This window comes from Xylocopa sonorina, chromosome 5, assembly GCF_050948175.1.
Source record: "Xylocopa sonorina isolate GNS202 chromosome 5, iyXylSono1_principal, whole genome shotgun sequence".
In the NCBI taxonomy this organism is placed as follows: Eukaryota; Metazoa; Arthropoda; class Insecta; order Hymenoptera; family Apidae; genus Xylocopa; species Xylocopa sonorina.
The window spans coordinates 2,460,049-2,473,217 of NC_135197.1; the positions used below are offsets into that span (position 1 = coordinate 2,460,049).

The window sequence follows — 13,169 nt, forward strand, 5'->3', positions numbered from 1 at the left end:
ATCATATTGTTATGTAATTTGTGAACAAATTATTCTTGAAATAAACAGTTTGTTGTAAAGTATCTACGAAACACGTGCTGCCAACTATCGTAGTATGCTAGAAGCTCAAACTCAAATGGTACTTTGAATTTTCGAACAGTAGGGTCAATATTATTGTGTTACACCAATGGTCACCAACCCGTCCCTCGTGTCATTTTTGGTAACTCGCGACAACTTTTGGTAAACTTTGTTCGTGTACAAAAATTCTTTGTAACGATTAGCTTACGCATATTAAAGTTGAAAATCGCTGCATTACACTAAAAGTCGAAATAATTTTCATCTTTGATCACGAATACTGTGTAATATAATTAGAAATTATTTAAAATACTAATACTGAGAGTATTTTGCAACAGTTATTATAAGAATAAACAATTATAAATATTTCTTGCTTACAGAAGTCATCAAGTAGATACACATTAATCAATTATTATATTTCTTATCGTTTACATACAAAAATGTGTACAGTTACTTATAAACATATTATTAAAATATAATAAAATATTTAATTTGATTTTATAAGTAAATATTTACGTACAATAATAATGTGAATAGTGAATTGATAAGTAAATGTGACTATTTGTTTAAAAGTGTATTACTTATTTTAGTATTTAGTAAGAATTAAAATTAGAGTAATGTACAACACTTTGCAAGTCATTACGAGACTTTATACTGCTGGAACGCTTCACAAAGAGCAACATGTAGGTAACAATTTGGATGACTGCCAAATATCTTCCGCTCGAAAACAGGTATACCTAAGCTGGTTGTTCGTGTTCCGCGTTTGTTCACTTTTACGGCAATAGGATTACCATTCGTCGATACATCCAGCAATCGATACGTCTAGCAAAACCGGAAAACGGAAATTCGCTCATCTACAGGCAGGGTAAACCTCATCCCTGATCGAACCGTTGAACCAAATCCAAACTTGTGCGGTAAGAAGTATCAATGAAAGCAATTACCTTTTTATTTTTTTAAAATAGCACATATTACGCATAATTAATAAATGTGTCATATTTAAATTATTTAAAATGAAAAGTGTTGTGTAAAATAAATTAAATTAAATGAAACTGTGTAAAGTAAATGCTTACACTTTAATATAGATAATGGATACGATAATGGAATAGATACTGCATTTAGAAAATTCTTTGATATTTCATATTTTAATTAAATATACTACGCAGAAAATGATGTACATTTTATTACAGAGCACGGAATCATTAAGGGAAAGAATACTTTTAATATTTCACAATGTCCACTCAGATTTTCATTAGTTCATAATCGATTTAAGTTGTAAGTTGGAACGATAGTCAATAAAGTTCAAGTAACTTAAAATAACATGCTCTGCAGCCATTATATAGTTAGAGTAATAGATGCCTTTTTGCTACCTGTTAGTTTAATGACCAGAAAAAGATGAAATGGATATCACTTAGGTATCATATTATGTAAAATATTCTATTAATTTTTTCTAGGGCTTCGAATAATGACGCGCCTACATAGTCAAGTATCCATAACAGATCACATGAAAACACCAGGCTGAACGCAAACAATTTAATAGCAACATAAGCAAGCCATAAAAAGAAGGTACGCGATTGAATGCGATGCTGTCACAATCTAGTTAGTCGCGAGTGGCTCGTTCTGTGTCCGATCACGTTAACGACAAGGGGAAGGGACGGACAGTGGCGATTAAGTAACAGCGTGGAAGTTACGCGCGCAGATATACGAGACGTTATTAGGGGTGGTTCGAGGCCAGGGGCTGCTGGATCAGGGAGGAAAGGCGTCGTTTCAGAGGGACGAACGATGCGTAAAACGGGAATGCACGGCCTACTATACATAGCAACCGACGCCAGTATCGACCGGTCGCACACGCGTATTACATCTATGTGCAGCGGCGTCTGGCTGCTCGGGGACAATTCCTTTCCGATTATTCGATCCATCGGTTCACCGTTCCCTTTCTACCGTGAGTCAACCGACGGATGCGACAATCTCGCTTTGATCGATGTGCAAACAAAGGTTTAAGATTCCGCGATTATCTCAGATATTACCGTTAACCCTTAATTACTCCCGGAGGATTATTCGTGACGATCTGATAAACTTGCAGTTCCGTTATCAATTCTGTTGTTTGCTCCTTTTTATATTCGATATATTCGTTATATTCGATATCGCTTCGAGATAGCACTTTTTATAATATTATTACGATTACATATGTTTAAATCTGCACGCGAGTAACCCCTACGTTGGTCTTTTGAAATCGGTTGTCTCATTTGTTAACTGCTTCGTGCTAATTACATCGGTTTCGATACGCATCAGTTTTAGATTATCTCTTTTTTTGTTTACTTAATAGAGACTGTATCACAAGCATATCTACTGTGTTTGATTTGAATAGTAAGAAGCCAATGATGGGTTTGAAATTTAAACTTTATTTTTTTTCAGGATTTTTTGCTGCGAATTGTATTGATATTCATTGTAAAAGATGAATATAATTCTTGTATCACAGGTACAGATATGAAAAAGATAATATTTGTCCGAATATATCATACAACTCTCATTGAAATTATATATTGCAATTTGGGGTTAATATGCGTGTCATTCTCCCAATTTTTTCTAATGAAATGTACAATTATTCACAAGCTTGTTTTCCATTTTATTCTATCCGAGGAATTTTCGAATCATTGATTTTTATCAAATAGCGATATTAACTTTCAAATCGTCCACCTTGAGAATCTGATCCATACATGATCCACGATACATTCACGTATTTTAGTTATATTTTACTTCGCTTGGCAATGCAAGTAGTATGCAGTGTCTTATTATTATTCCATTGCCCTACTTTCAGGATGTCCAATTACAGTAATCACTAGTTTTCAGATTCTAGATTAACTTGAAAAATCGTCATCGACTACCATTTTTGTTCCTCGCGTAAGCCAGCAAAATTCTGGCTGTAGAGAGTTTAAATTCGATTTATAACGCGCACCGGCGGTGAACGTCAGTATCGATCAGTTGCTCTCTCCTAGATGTAGCTGTACCATCTGTACAAAAGAGTATTCCCATGATTATTGAATCCCAGGAGAAGCCTCGCGTTGTTTGTTCCGCAGGTCACATTCAAATTCCAGTCTTGGCGAGAATAATTGTCGCGCGCGTTACTCCACGCTTTCCTCGTTATTAGTCTGGATTTTACTCTTCCAGTGATTAAACTGTGTTTGAATTTACAAACCGCAAATTGGTCAAGTTTGTAAATATATATTGTGCCATATTTGTGTTTGAAATTAATATTATTACTGTAATAACGAGATTCTAGACCGATTATGATTATTGACACAGTTCGCTATATTATTAGACTTCAAGATAAATGTACCAACAAACGTGTCGTATAGATAAATTCAAAACGTATCGTAGGTGTGCCAGGAAAATCCCCTAACGACGAGGTCGTAACGATACGTTTCAGAAAAATGGAATTTTATGTTTCACCAGAAATGTATACCGTTCACTGTTGGCATTTTTGTGAAAACGTATTTTATTTACAAGAGTGCAATATGTAAGGCAACAAACTTTTTAAAAATATCGTTTGTATGCGATAAACTAGTGGTTGAAGAGAACATGAAAGAAACGTTGAATCAATATTGATCGAAGCGTGTATTAAACGATAAACATGAAATCACATTAAATGATCGAAGTGATACGAAATTAATACCATCGGTGAACAATTGTCGGTCGTGTTTAACCGATGGAACGCGTGTCACAGGTAAATCGTACCCTGCCATTTGCATCCTGGCACTCGCCGTATCGTATGATAAATATGCCCGCGCCATAAATGGCCGCGTACCGGAGAAAAGAAGGGGAGGATGTTACGACAGAGTAAAGAAAAAAGAAAATAAAAAGGCGAAAGACCGCGAACCGTTGAGCTGCAATCTCTATGGATTATCGGGTTCAAAAGGCTTAATGCACAAAGGCCGCCCAAGGCAGGTGGATGCGGTGAAGTTGAGAGGGTGTGTCTCAGGAAAAAAGCGGATGAATAGCGCTGAAACGAAAGGGGGTGCGCGATAACTGTTGATCTCTCGTCGCCACTGTCCTCGAACAGTGCCAGAAGAATCGAAATAACCACGTGACATTATCTCGAAGACAACAAGAGTCCACTGTGTGGTATTTGTGCCAGAAATCGATCGACGAAAGTGCTCCTGGTAACGTTCCTTTCTGCAGACCGCAAATCCTTTCCTGACCAGTTCAACGATATTATCGGCCAACATAAATTGAAACGCAACAATTTTCTGCTGGTTACCGTACGTTCGACCAAATCGAACGATTTCCTATTAATAAATTAGTTTTGTCCTCTTCGTACAAATTATACTTTTCTATTTAATGATTTTATTTCTTAAATTTGCGAGAGTGTGTATATCAATACTTAGTAAGTCACACTTTGTATTTAAAGCAAGATAAGTCTGGCCAATGTTCAGAATTTTTCGATACACGGATTATCATATTCTTTTTCAAAATTGCTTATTGTTACAAAGATAGTCGTTGTTATATATATAATAACACGATTAGCAATAGATTCGATGTATTAAGTGGAAATATGATGCTATTTAAAAATGATTTACGCATCCTTAAGTCGCGTTCTTAAGTGCCAGTGTTAATTATTATAACTTGTACAAAGTTGTTTGTCCGCGAGATTTATTTACGATATTTCTGACATTATCTTAAGCACCAATTAAATACAATTATTCGAATAATTAAAAATATGGTACAAGATATAAAGATAAGATATCGATGTCCATGCGCGATACAATGTAATTCACGTTTGGAATAACATTGAAAATCGTTCTACCGAGTTTTCAGAGATGCTCGTACATAGCAGAACCATCTTCGAAAATTACTTTTACCTTCGATTAAACGAAATAAATTCGATCGTTACAACAAAAATCGTTCGCTCCACGATAAATGAAATAATGAAACTTACTTGCGTGCAAGAGTGAAGCGCATCGACAGGTACTTCCTGGATCGGTTTGTACTGTCTAACATTCTGTGCGGCAGGTATTGCGACAGAACGCACTCTCCACCCTGTCTCTCCTTTTACGAAAGGGTGGATAAAACGTAACGTGAAATTGTGCGCGGCTCGTCGTGTCAAGTATAATGACTTCACGGTTCGTACCATCCACGTGAATCGTATCTGTGCGTATAGCATCGCCATCGCGAAGCAACTGGGACGAAAGTAAATCAGAAATATGATTGCATATTATTCGTAGCTTTTCGATATTTTATTGCGTACACGATATTTAATAATAATTCTACATTTCCAATAGTTTTGTAAGAAATCGGATTTAAAGATTCAATTGACAAAGTGATAAAATGTACTAATTTTTTCAAGTATTTTTAATATGTAGATAATATTGCAAAAAAAATTTAACGAAAAAACGAACGTACAATATTTGTGTCATGAACCATCGTTCGTTTCTGTGGAATGAAAGGACTTCGTTTTAAAGGGACAGTTTCCGTTCAAGTAAAATATGCACCTTTCCCTCGAATGAATGTACAATAAACTTGTCTCATTACGAATTTTAACGAGGGCATCGTTCAATCTTTGACATCTTCAGATATGCTTGTTACGCGGATATAAATTGTTCGTCGATCACAGAATACTGCACTACCTGCTTCGATGAGTAATACTTTTTCAGATGTGCCAAAATGAACATCCTAAATAAAAATTGTTTTATATTTCACATTCAAATTATTGACACCTTTTTATCGCTACCTCAATTTATTTTGAGAATCAACAATCTTTTGAATAAAATTTTATGTGTAATATAATACTTACTTGATTTGAAAACGTTGAAGCGAAGTAATCGAGCGTCTACTTTTTCTATTAGTACATTTCGTGGTGACCTGAATGATCAGTTGAATGATCCATTGTGGACGACTGATAGGTCATAAAAAATGTTAGACACCAAACGAAAAATAGCGATATGAAAATAATGATGGTTATACTATTAAACTTGTCCCAGCCGAATATTATATCGTTCATCGTTTTGAACTCCTTTTCGAATGTGAATTGAGCATCTCTGCTGTAAATCGTTTCTACACTTTGACTGTCGGATCTCATTTCGGAGTTTCGTCCAACTCTTTATGTGGCTGTGCAAAATATTCTGTTAGTAACGTGTTATAATTCCCCTGTATCGACGACACACTGAATGGTCGAAATGTTGATTACATTCTACGATAAATAGACAATTCTGATTAGATAACTGCTGCGTCCAATCAGTTAATGTAGATATTTGGTGTAGCGGCAGTATTAATAACAATTGTGACGATTATTTATCGATCATCGCTACATGGAAACTCAGCGATGCACTATTATTAAAGAAGAACATTTTAATTAAAAAACAAAAATTATTATTAAGTGTATTAAAATTGAAGACGACACGCGGAACAAGTAGTTTTAGTCTGATTACCAGAGATACGTATGTTGGCGTGGCTGTCCGATTGGAAGTGGCTGTATCTACTGCCATCACTTCTCATGAAACGGTCGCGCCATACATTTGTGTTGGGATCAGTGGGGGACAGAATCGCTGCTCCAGTTTATATACAAGGTGGCTATAAAAAGTATCTGTATTTCTTTATTTTAAAGGTTTACATTTTGTCTTTGTATATGATACGAAAATTGTCAAATTTAGTAATAATAATAATTATTATTAGATCTACAGAATGGTTGATATGTGTGAAAGTGTGTATGCGAATATATTTTATATTTAAATTAGATATTGAAGCTTATTGTACGTTATTATATATTTTCTAGATTAGTATATGTTATTAGGATAAATATAGGTTAAGTGGATAATAAACAGATTAAGATATTTTGTAGCGAAACTGACCAATAGACTGATGAAATTTAGAGACATTGTAATAGAGATATTGAATTAATATCAATAATAGGAATTATATTTATACTAGATACTTTCTGCATAAAATTATTACTATTAGTATACGAATACTAATCTTAGTTTTTATAATTTTATTTCACCAAAATATAAAATATTTGCAAACAAATGTAAATAGCGAATAATGTAACAAGTGATGTAACAAAATATTTTGTTTATTCGTCATGACCAAAATTATAATGCAAAAAATAAGAATCCTATAATGTTCGAATATTGAAGTTACCCTCTACGCATAATACACAACGAAGTTTTGCTAAAGTAACAGGTACGACATTTGATACATACTTCCAATTAATATCATGATATTATCTATTCACCAATAATACATAAAAAATCATATTCAATTTTTAATATATATTTTCATTCGATAAATTATTTTGAAAATTAATTCATAATTCTGTTTGGAATCTATGTTACAAATAAATGTGTACAGTATGCAAAGTGTTCATGACTAATGCAAACATGGTTACTTATTACAAATTAGAAAAACATAGATGTTTTCACAAGTATGATCGCACCAGAACAACGGTATCACCGTAGAACAAGTTCGATATAGAATTTACAGGCAGCAATCGATATTATCACCGCTAGACTTTTCCCAAGCAAACAGCCAATAACCAAGACCAGCGCCGAGTGCTACTGCAAGACAAAGCCAGACGTTGTACGTCATAAAAATTAACATGAGGCAATATCCGATGACCAATTGTATGACATGAACAATTGTTTGGAGGAAGTGCATTCTGGAGAAGAGTATCGACCTGAAACAATAAAATATAATTATCAACGTTCAGGGCACACGACATAGATTCCTTAATCTCTATTGTATACAGCATTATTCAAGAGTTTATACAAATACTTATACAGTAAAAAATATTCTTTTTTTGGTATTTTACGAATGCATCATGAAATTTTTAATTGATGGGAATACTGAATCATTATAGTGGCCTTTCAGCTCTTTCAGCGTGGCTAGGGCAATAATATACCAGAAAAAAATAATGTTAATAATGAAAACAAGAAAAAAATGAATTACAACCGCGTTGAGGCAAAAAACTTACACCAAATTTGGAAATACAAACATTCTGTTTTTGTCAAATTGAAAGGGTTGATCTTTAGATTGTAACAATTATTTGAATAGCAACAAAATAATACAATAAAAGTAAATTGAAAATTAGTGAAAGAGACGAAATGATTGCAATACTAATAGGCTTTTGCAGTTATAATAAGTACTATCAATTTTAATTGGAAATATCTGTAAATAGATAAAAATCCATACCATCTGGATCCCCTTCCTTCAGCCTTTCGTAGACGTACTGTGTTAATATACAGATGCTCACTAGACAGAAACGAAAAAACTAAATTACCGTAAATCGATGATTCTGTCAATAATTTTTCATTTTATTTTCTTCTTTCATATTTTCTTAGATACAAAATAGAGTCGCTTACCGGTAGCTTTTCAACCCTTCGTACACAGACGTCAAAAGCACGATGCCAAGCATCGACAATCCGACACCTTGCCAATCTACTACATGCCATTCTTTGAACAAGATAACTTCGTTCTGGCCAATGTGAAATGACATCTAACACACGTAAACTGATTTTATAAAATAGTATAACAAAATGTTCACGTCTGAACGCGAATATTAAACACTGTTCTATTATTTACCTGCATTTTTGGTAGCGTGGGAGACTAGAGTACGACGGTACCAAATATCTTTACAAAGACTGCATATAATCTTCCGAAGTTACTGAGCTTCGAATTTCTACTCCAACTTCTTTATCACGTTACAGATAACTTATCGATTGATCACTGTTCCTATTATCAAGACGTGTATCAATTCTCGTTTCCTCACTAATTTTTTTACAGCTTATGACAGCTGTTTTCCTTGACGTCATAATTCGCTACATAATTATGACTTTATTATCAAGGTATAAAATTTTGTTAGGACACATTTTATTCGCTGGTTACGTTTATTGTATATGTTGCACAATTAAATAATATTTTAATTAATTTATACAATGTCGATGCGACACAATTAATTTATACTGATTGTGAATGAGAAAACAAAATGCTGATATTTCGAATAAAAATTCGAAATTTAATATTGTTGCTATAACGTATCGTTATCGCAGACTTTCAACGTTGCATGAAACAGAGTAAAACTACTGCTTTCAACGGAATCTAATTTCGGTTTTCGCCCTGCAATCAGTGCAGACCGGTTCATTGTCCCGCATTCCACAGCTGAGAGTAATATGCGCGACTACGTGATTCCTACATCTGAGAAAACCGCTCGCGTCCATTGAATCATCTATAATTATTTTCATTTTCAAATCTTCGACGAGTTATAATTTGTTAAAGAACAATCAAATTCTCCTATACCTTTCACTTGTCAAATTATTAAATATAAAATATTTCAATATTGAATACTATTCATTATTTAGTAGATCTGCACATATATTTACACATGAATCTATATATAGTTTAAAAATTACGAAAGAAAAAGTAAATATGATAATGACTGCGTTAATTGCAATGACATCGATGGTTTCTACAATAGTATTTAATTATCGTCAGCACTGAACTGAAGGTTTTACTACGCATAACCTTTGGTTTTAAAGAACGATAATACTCGTTCTACTACAAGTATCCCACTAATCAGTGTGCAAAATGGAGTAACGTATCTGTGTACATCACTCATTGTCAAAGAGGAACACATTGCGTCTTTACACACACCTACCCCCTAAACCCTTAAGAAAATATGCATCAAGGAAATTAACTGTCTATTGTTGACTCTAAATACATTTAAAAATGCACAAACTACATACGGTACCTAAATTTGTTATAAATTTGTTAAGCATTTTACTTTACCCTTTGTCGCCTTTTACGAGAGAAATCTAATAGCTACGCGTACGTTGCAACGATAAGCATAAGTAACGTATTAAAAGACAGCAGAAGTTGTGTAACGTCGCGGTATATCTACCAGACATTATCTAGATGTCCGTTTCAAATTCATGTTGCCAAGTGCTCGAGCGTACCTCTACGTTAAACGTACATAATTTCTGTTTTTATCCGCTACGTGTCTGAATACTATTTTTACAATATACGTACAGTTGCCACATTTGTCAACCATTTTTTCCAATAAAAAATATTCTCCACGGTTTTAAAAAAACAGCGATATTTATATCTGTGGAAAAGTGAAGATAAAAAAAGAATTGCGCAAAGGTTATTCGCATTTAAATATAGGCCGCCTTTTATTTAATGCAATTGAACGGTTCAGCGATAAAAAAGCACCATATTTTCTCAAGAACGCAAACATCTTTTTATTGCATTAAATTACAACTCACATTGGAAGACTCGTAGTATCAAGAAAGTATAATATAAAAAAGTATTCCGCTTCGATAAATAACAAACGAGAATTGTAGCTGATTAACTACTTTAATAACGATTAAATGTATTTTTAGCATTTCTAGGTGATTATCCATTTTCCGAAATTTCCCAACGATATCGAAATACATGACACAACCTGTACCACCTACACCGCCTTTCATAAATAGTCAACCAACTCGATGACCGATAACAACACCCATCACGTCCTCCACCGATCCGACAAACCGAAATTTATTATTTAACAAGATTTCTCGGCTACGCTCGGAAATTCTACCATCCCCTATCCATTTAACTTGAATCCCCTTATCCCCTGGTTACTAAAACGATGAAACGAGTTAGAGGCAACGGGTAGAAGAACTTTTGCCCGTTAATGTACTCGCGTGCACGCGAGTCCAGGCATCGAAGCCGATCGAAATCGCAGCGGGTTGAGACGCGAGAGAAAGAACGACGGCACAGAGTAGTGGATGTTAAGTTAATCGATTTCTCTTTCTGTCGCTCCGGCGGAGAGGGTGTCCTCCCCGCTTTCGCGATCAGCCAAGATGCCCGGCCTGCGTGAACGAGGCGGGCGCAACCTGTGGCTGATCCTGACCGCCGCGCCTCCCTGCGTCCGGAAATTTAGCCACGCTCGATTCTCAAACTCTCCCCTTCAGTGCCATTCTCACCGTTCGACCGCCTGCCTGCGTGGACGATGGTGGCTCTCTACGCGCGCGAGAAGCCCCGTCCCTCGGCGACGTCTCCTCTGTGAGAAGGTTCGATCAACGACGGCGATGCACCCAGACGACGTCGTCGCGCCGCGCCGTCTTTCATCTACGCCCGATCCGCCGAAACGACGACCCCTTAGACCGCGTACACATAAATAGTTCCTTCCGGTGTTACGTTCAGTCGAAGCTGCTAGTCAGTCTCGGCGAGGTGCCGGCTCGTCACGTTCGCGTCGTCGTTTCCCACCGCCTCGAGGCCTGCATACATTCGGGAGCACAGTCGCCGTCTTTCCTTTCGATCGGAATCATCGGTCAACCTGTCGTCGGATAAGGTTCGTTTCTCGATTATCCATTTTTTATCCTCGCATCGAGGATTCTCGTCGATCTCTCGAGCTGTTCAGTTCTGTGTAAACTGGTGATCACCGATTCGAAAATGTCAACAGGCGTATCTGTTGCTGCGGGCACCGTCGTCGTTGCTCGGTTGCGTACGAGTTCCTATTTTTCCTGGTTTCGTTTGTTTGGAGGGATTCCTCGGCCGCGAGACTGGGCAGGGTCAACGTTCTATCACGAGGCACCCCTTCGTGTGTATCACACGCGCACACAAATGCTGTTACCCCCGGTGGAAAACAGAAGTAGGATGAAACAAAAAGTTGCTCGGGTGTTTCTCTTTCTTCTGAGAATTCGTACGCCGGAACGAGGGTGCCCGGCCGTCTAGTTCGCCTCCTGCCACGGGAATTATGGATGAAAGTAGAAAAAGCGAGATATTCGTCAGACGTACGCCAGGCTTGATCTACTTACGCTCTTGTTCGCGTTTAACGTGCTCGTATTTGAAGAATACGCGGCTCTTAATTAGCTTACGGGGTTAACTCAGTGATCGTTAAGGGTTGCAACAAAGCTTTCGTATTATTTCATTTTCTGCAAACAAATGTTTAATGATAAATACTTGTGCTTTTCCATTTAGAGATTAGTGTATCGGAAATAACTTGAGTGCGTGAACACGAATCATTTATTATTGTTTACAAGTTTATCATACTCGTAGAATAATATAATATAATATAATTGTTTGAGGTAAATACGGAGCGGTATCATACATTTTTATCTGTATTTGTGGAAATTAAAGAGTATTATAGACAATTATCTGAAAAAATTTCCTGGAAGGAAAATTTGTTTACATAATAATATTATATAAACGTTACCTTAGGTAATGATAACATAAAAGTATATGTTTAATAAGAATAAGATATACCAAATGTTTAGATATTTGTAAAATATTGCACAGTTAAATATAATATCTGGTATTAAGTATAGGCATAGTGGTTGTAGGAAATGCCCAATAATAGAGTAAATTACAGATAGTTTTCATATAATCTTCGTTCGTCTACACATGGACATCATTTATTACGCAACGCTACACAGTATACGATATAGCGTTAAAGTGCTCGTAAGCAAGAACGGCTGTAAGAAGCAATGATTGTAATTCGTCATCACGGTAACTGATGTTATCACGGATCTCTTGAATTAATGGGACGAAATAATACATAATTGATTGAATACCTCCAAAGGTATCGAAAGAGGTGAATAAAGATTGAAAGCTTCTCTAAAACCAGAAGAAATATTTAAAATAAATATTGTTCAGTTTTGAGTAAAGTGTTACGAAATGGAGAACTCGAAGGCATGTTATTTCATTTAAAATGCGAAAGGATCGTTCATCTATTCCTCCAGGGAATCGAGTTGTATTGATACCCTGTTGACATTATAAAAGACTCCGATAAATCAAATGTCAAATAAAATTTTGTTTACATCTTTAGATGGTTGCAACTTTAATGAAACAACGACGTTCTTAATGCAGTTTAAATTTTTGAATAATTCATCTTTTTCGGGTAGTATACTACCATTTTGAACAAAAAAAATATTACCTGTACCTCGCCCCTTGTAAAATACCAGGACACTTTTGCAATTTAGAACGCACCATTTTCAAAGTAAAATTTTATTATAAAAAGTAGAAGCTTCGTACAAGCTTTAATTTAATTTACGTCGCTGCAATTTTTAATTAATTTTAGCCAAATTAAATATTCGAGGGACGCGTTAAATTTTGTCATTATCGCGAATAAGCTCTAGTAATCC

The 13,169-nt window shown here is 35.6% G+C and overlaps 1 protein-coding gene across 2 annotated transcripts; it reads right to left on the reverse strand.

The window, feature by feature from the left end:
- Nucleotides 1-7,296: 7,296 nt before the first annotated feature.
- LOC143423681 (high affinity copper uptake protein 1) lies at nucleotides 7,297-8,812 on the reverse strand. 2 transcript variants are annotated; one of them, XM_076895183.1, is made up of 4 exons: nucleotides 8,626-8,812; nucleotides 8,406-8,553; nucleotides 8,236-8,295; nucleotides 7,297-7,720 (listed from the first exon to the last, which is right to left on the reverse strand). In XM_076895183.1, the coding sequence occupies exons 2-4, from the start codon at nucleotides 8,537-8,539 to the stop codon at nucleotides 7,522-7,524; spliced, it is 393 nt and encodes a 130-aa protein (XP_076751298.1). In that variant the 5' UTR covers nucleotides 8,540-8,553; nucleotides 8,626-8,812; the 3' UTR covers nucleotides 7,297-7,521. The 2 variants fall into 2 exon arrangements, with proteins under 2 accessions (XP_076751298.1, XP_076751297.1); XM_076895182.1 differs by having other exon boundaries at nucleotides 7,457-7,720; nucleotides 8,406-8,539; nucleotides 8,626-8,807.
- Nucleotides 8,813-13,169: the final 4,357 nt, after the last annotated feature.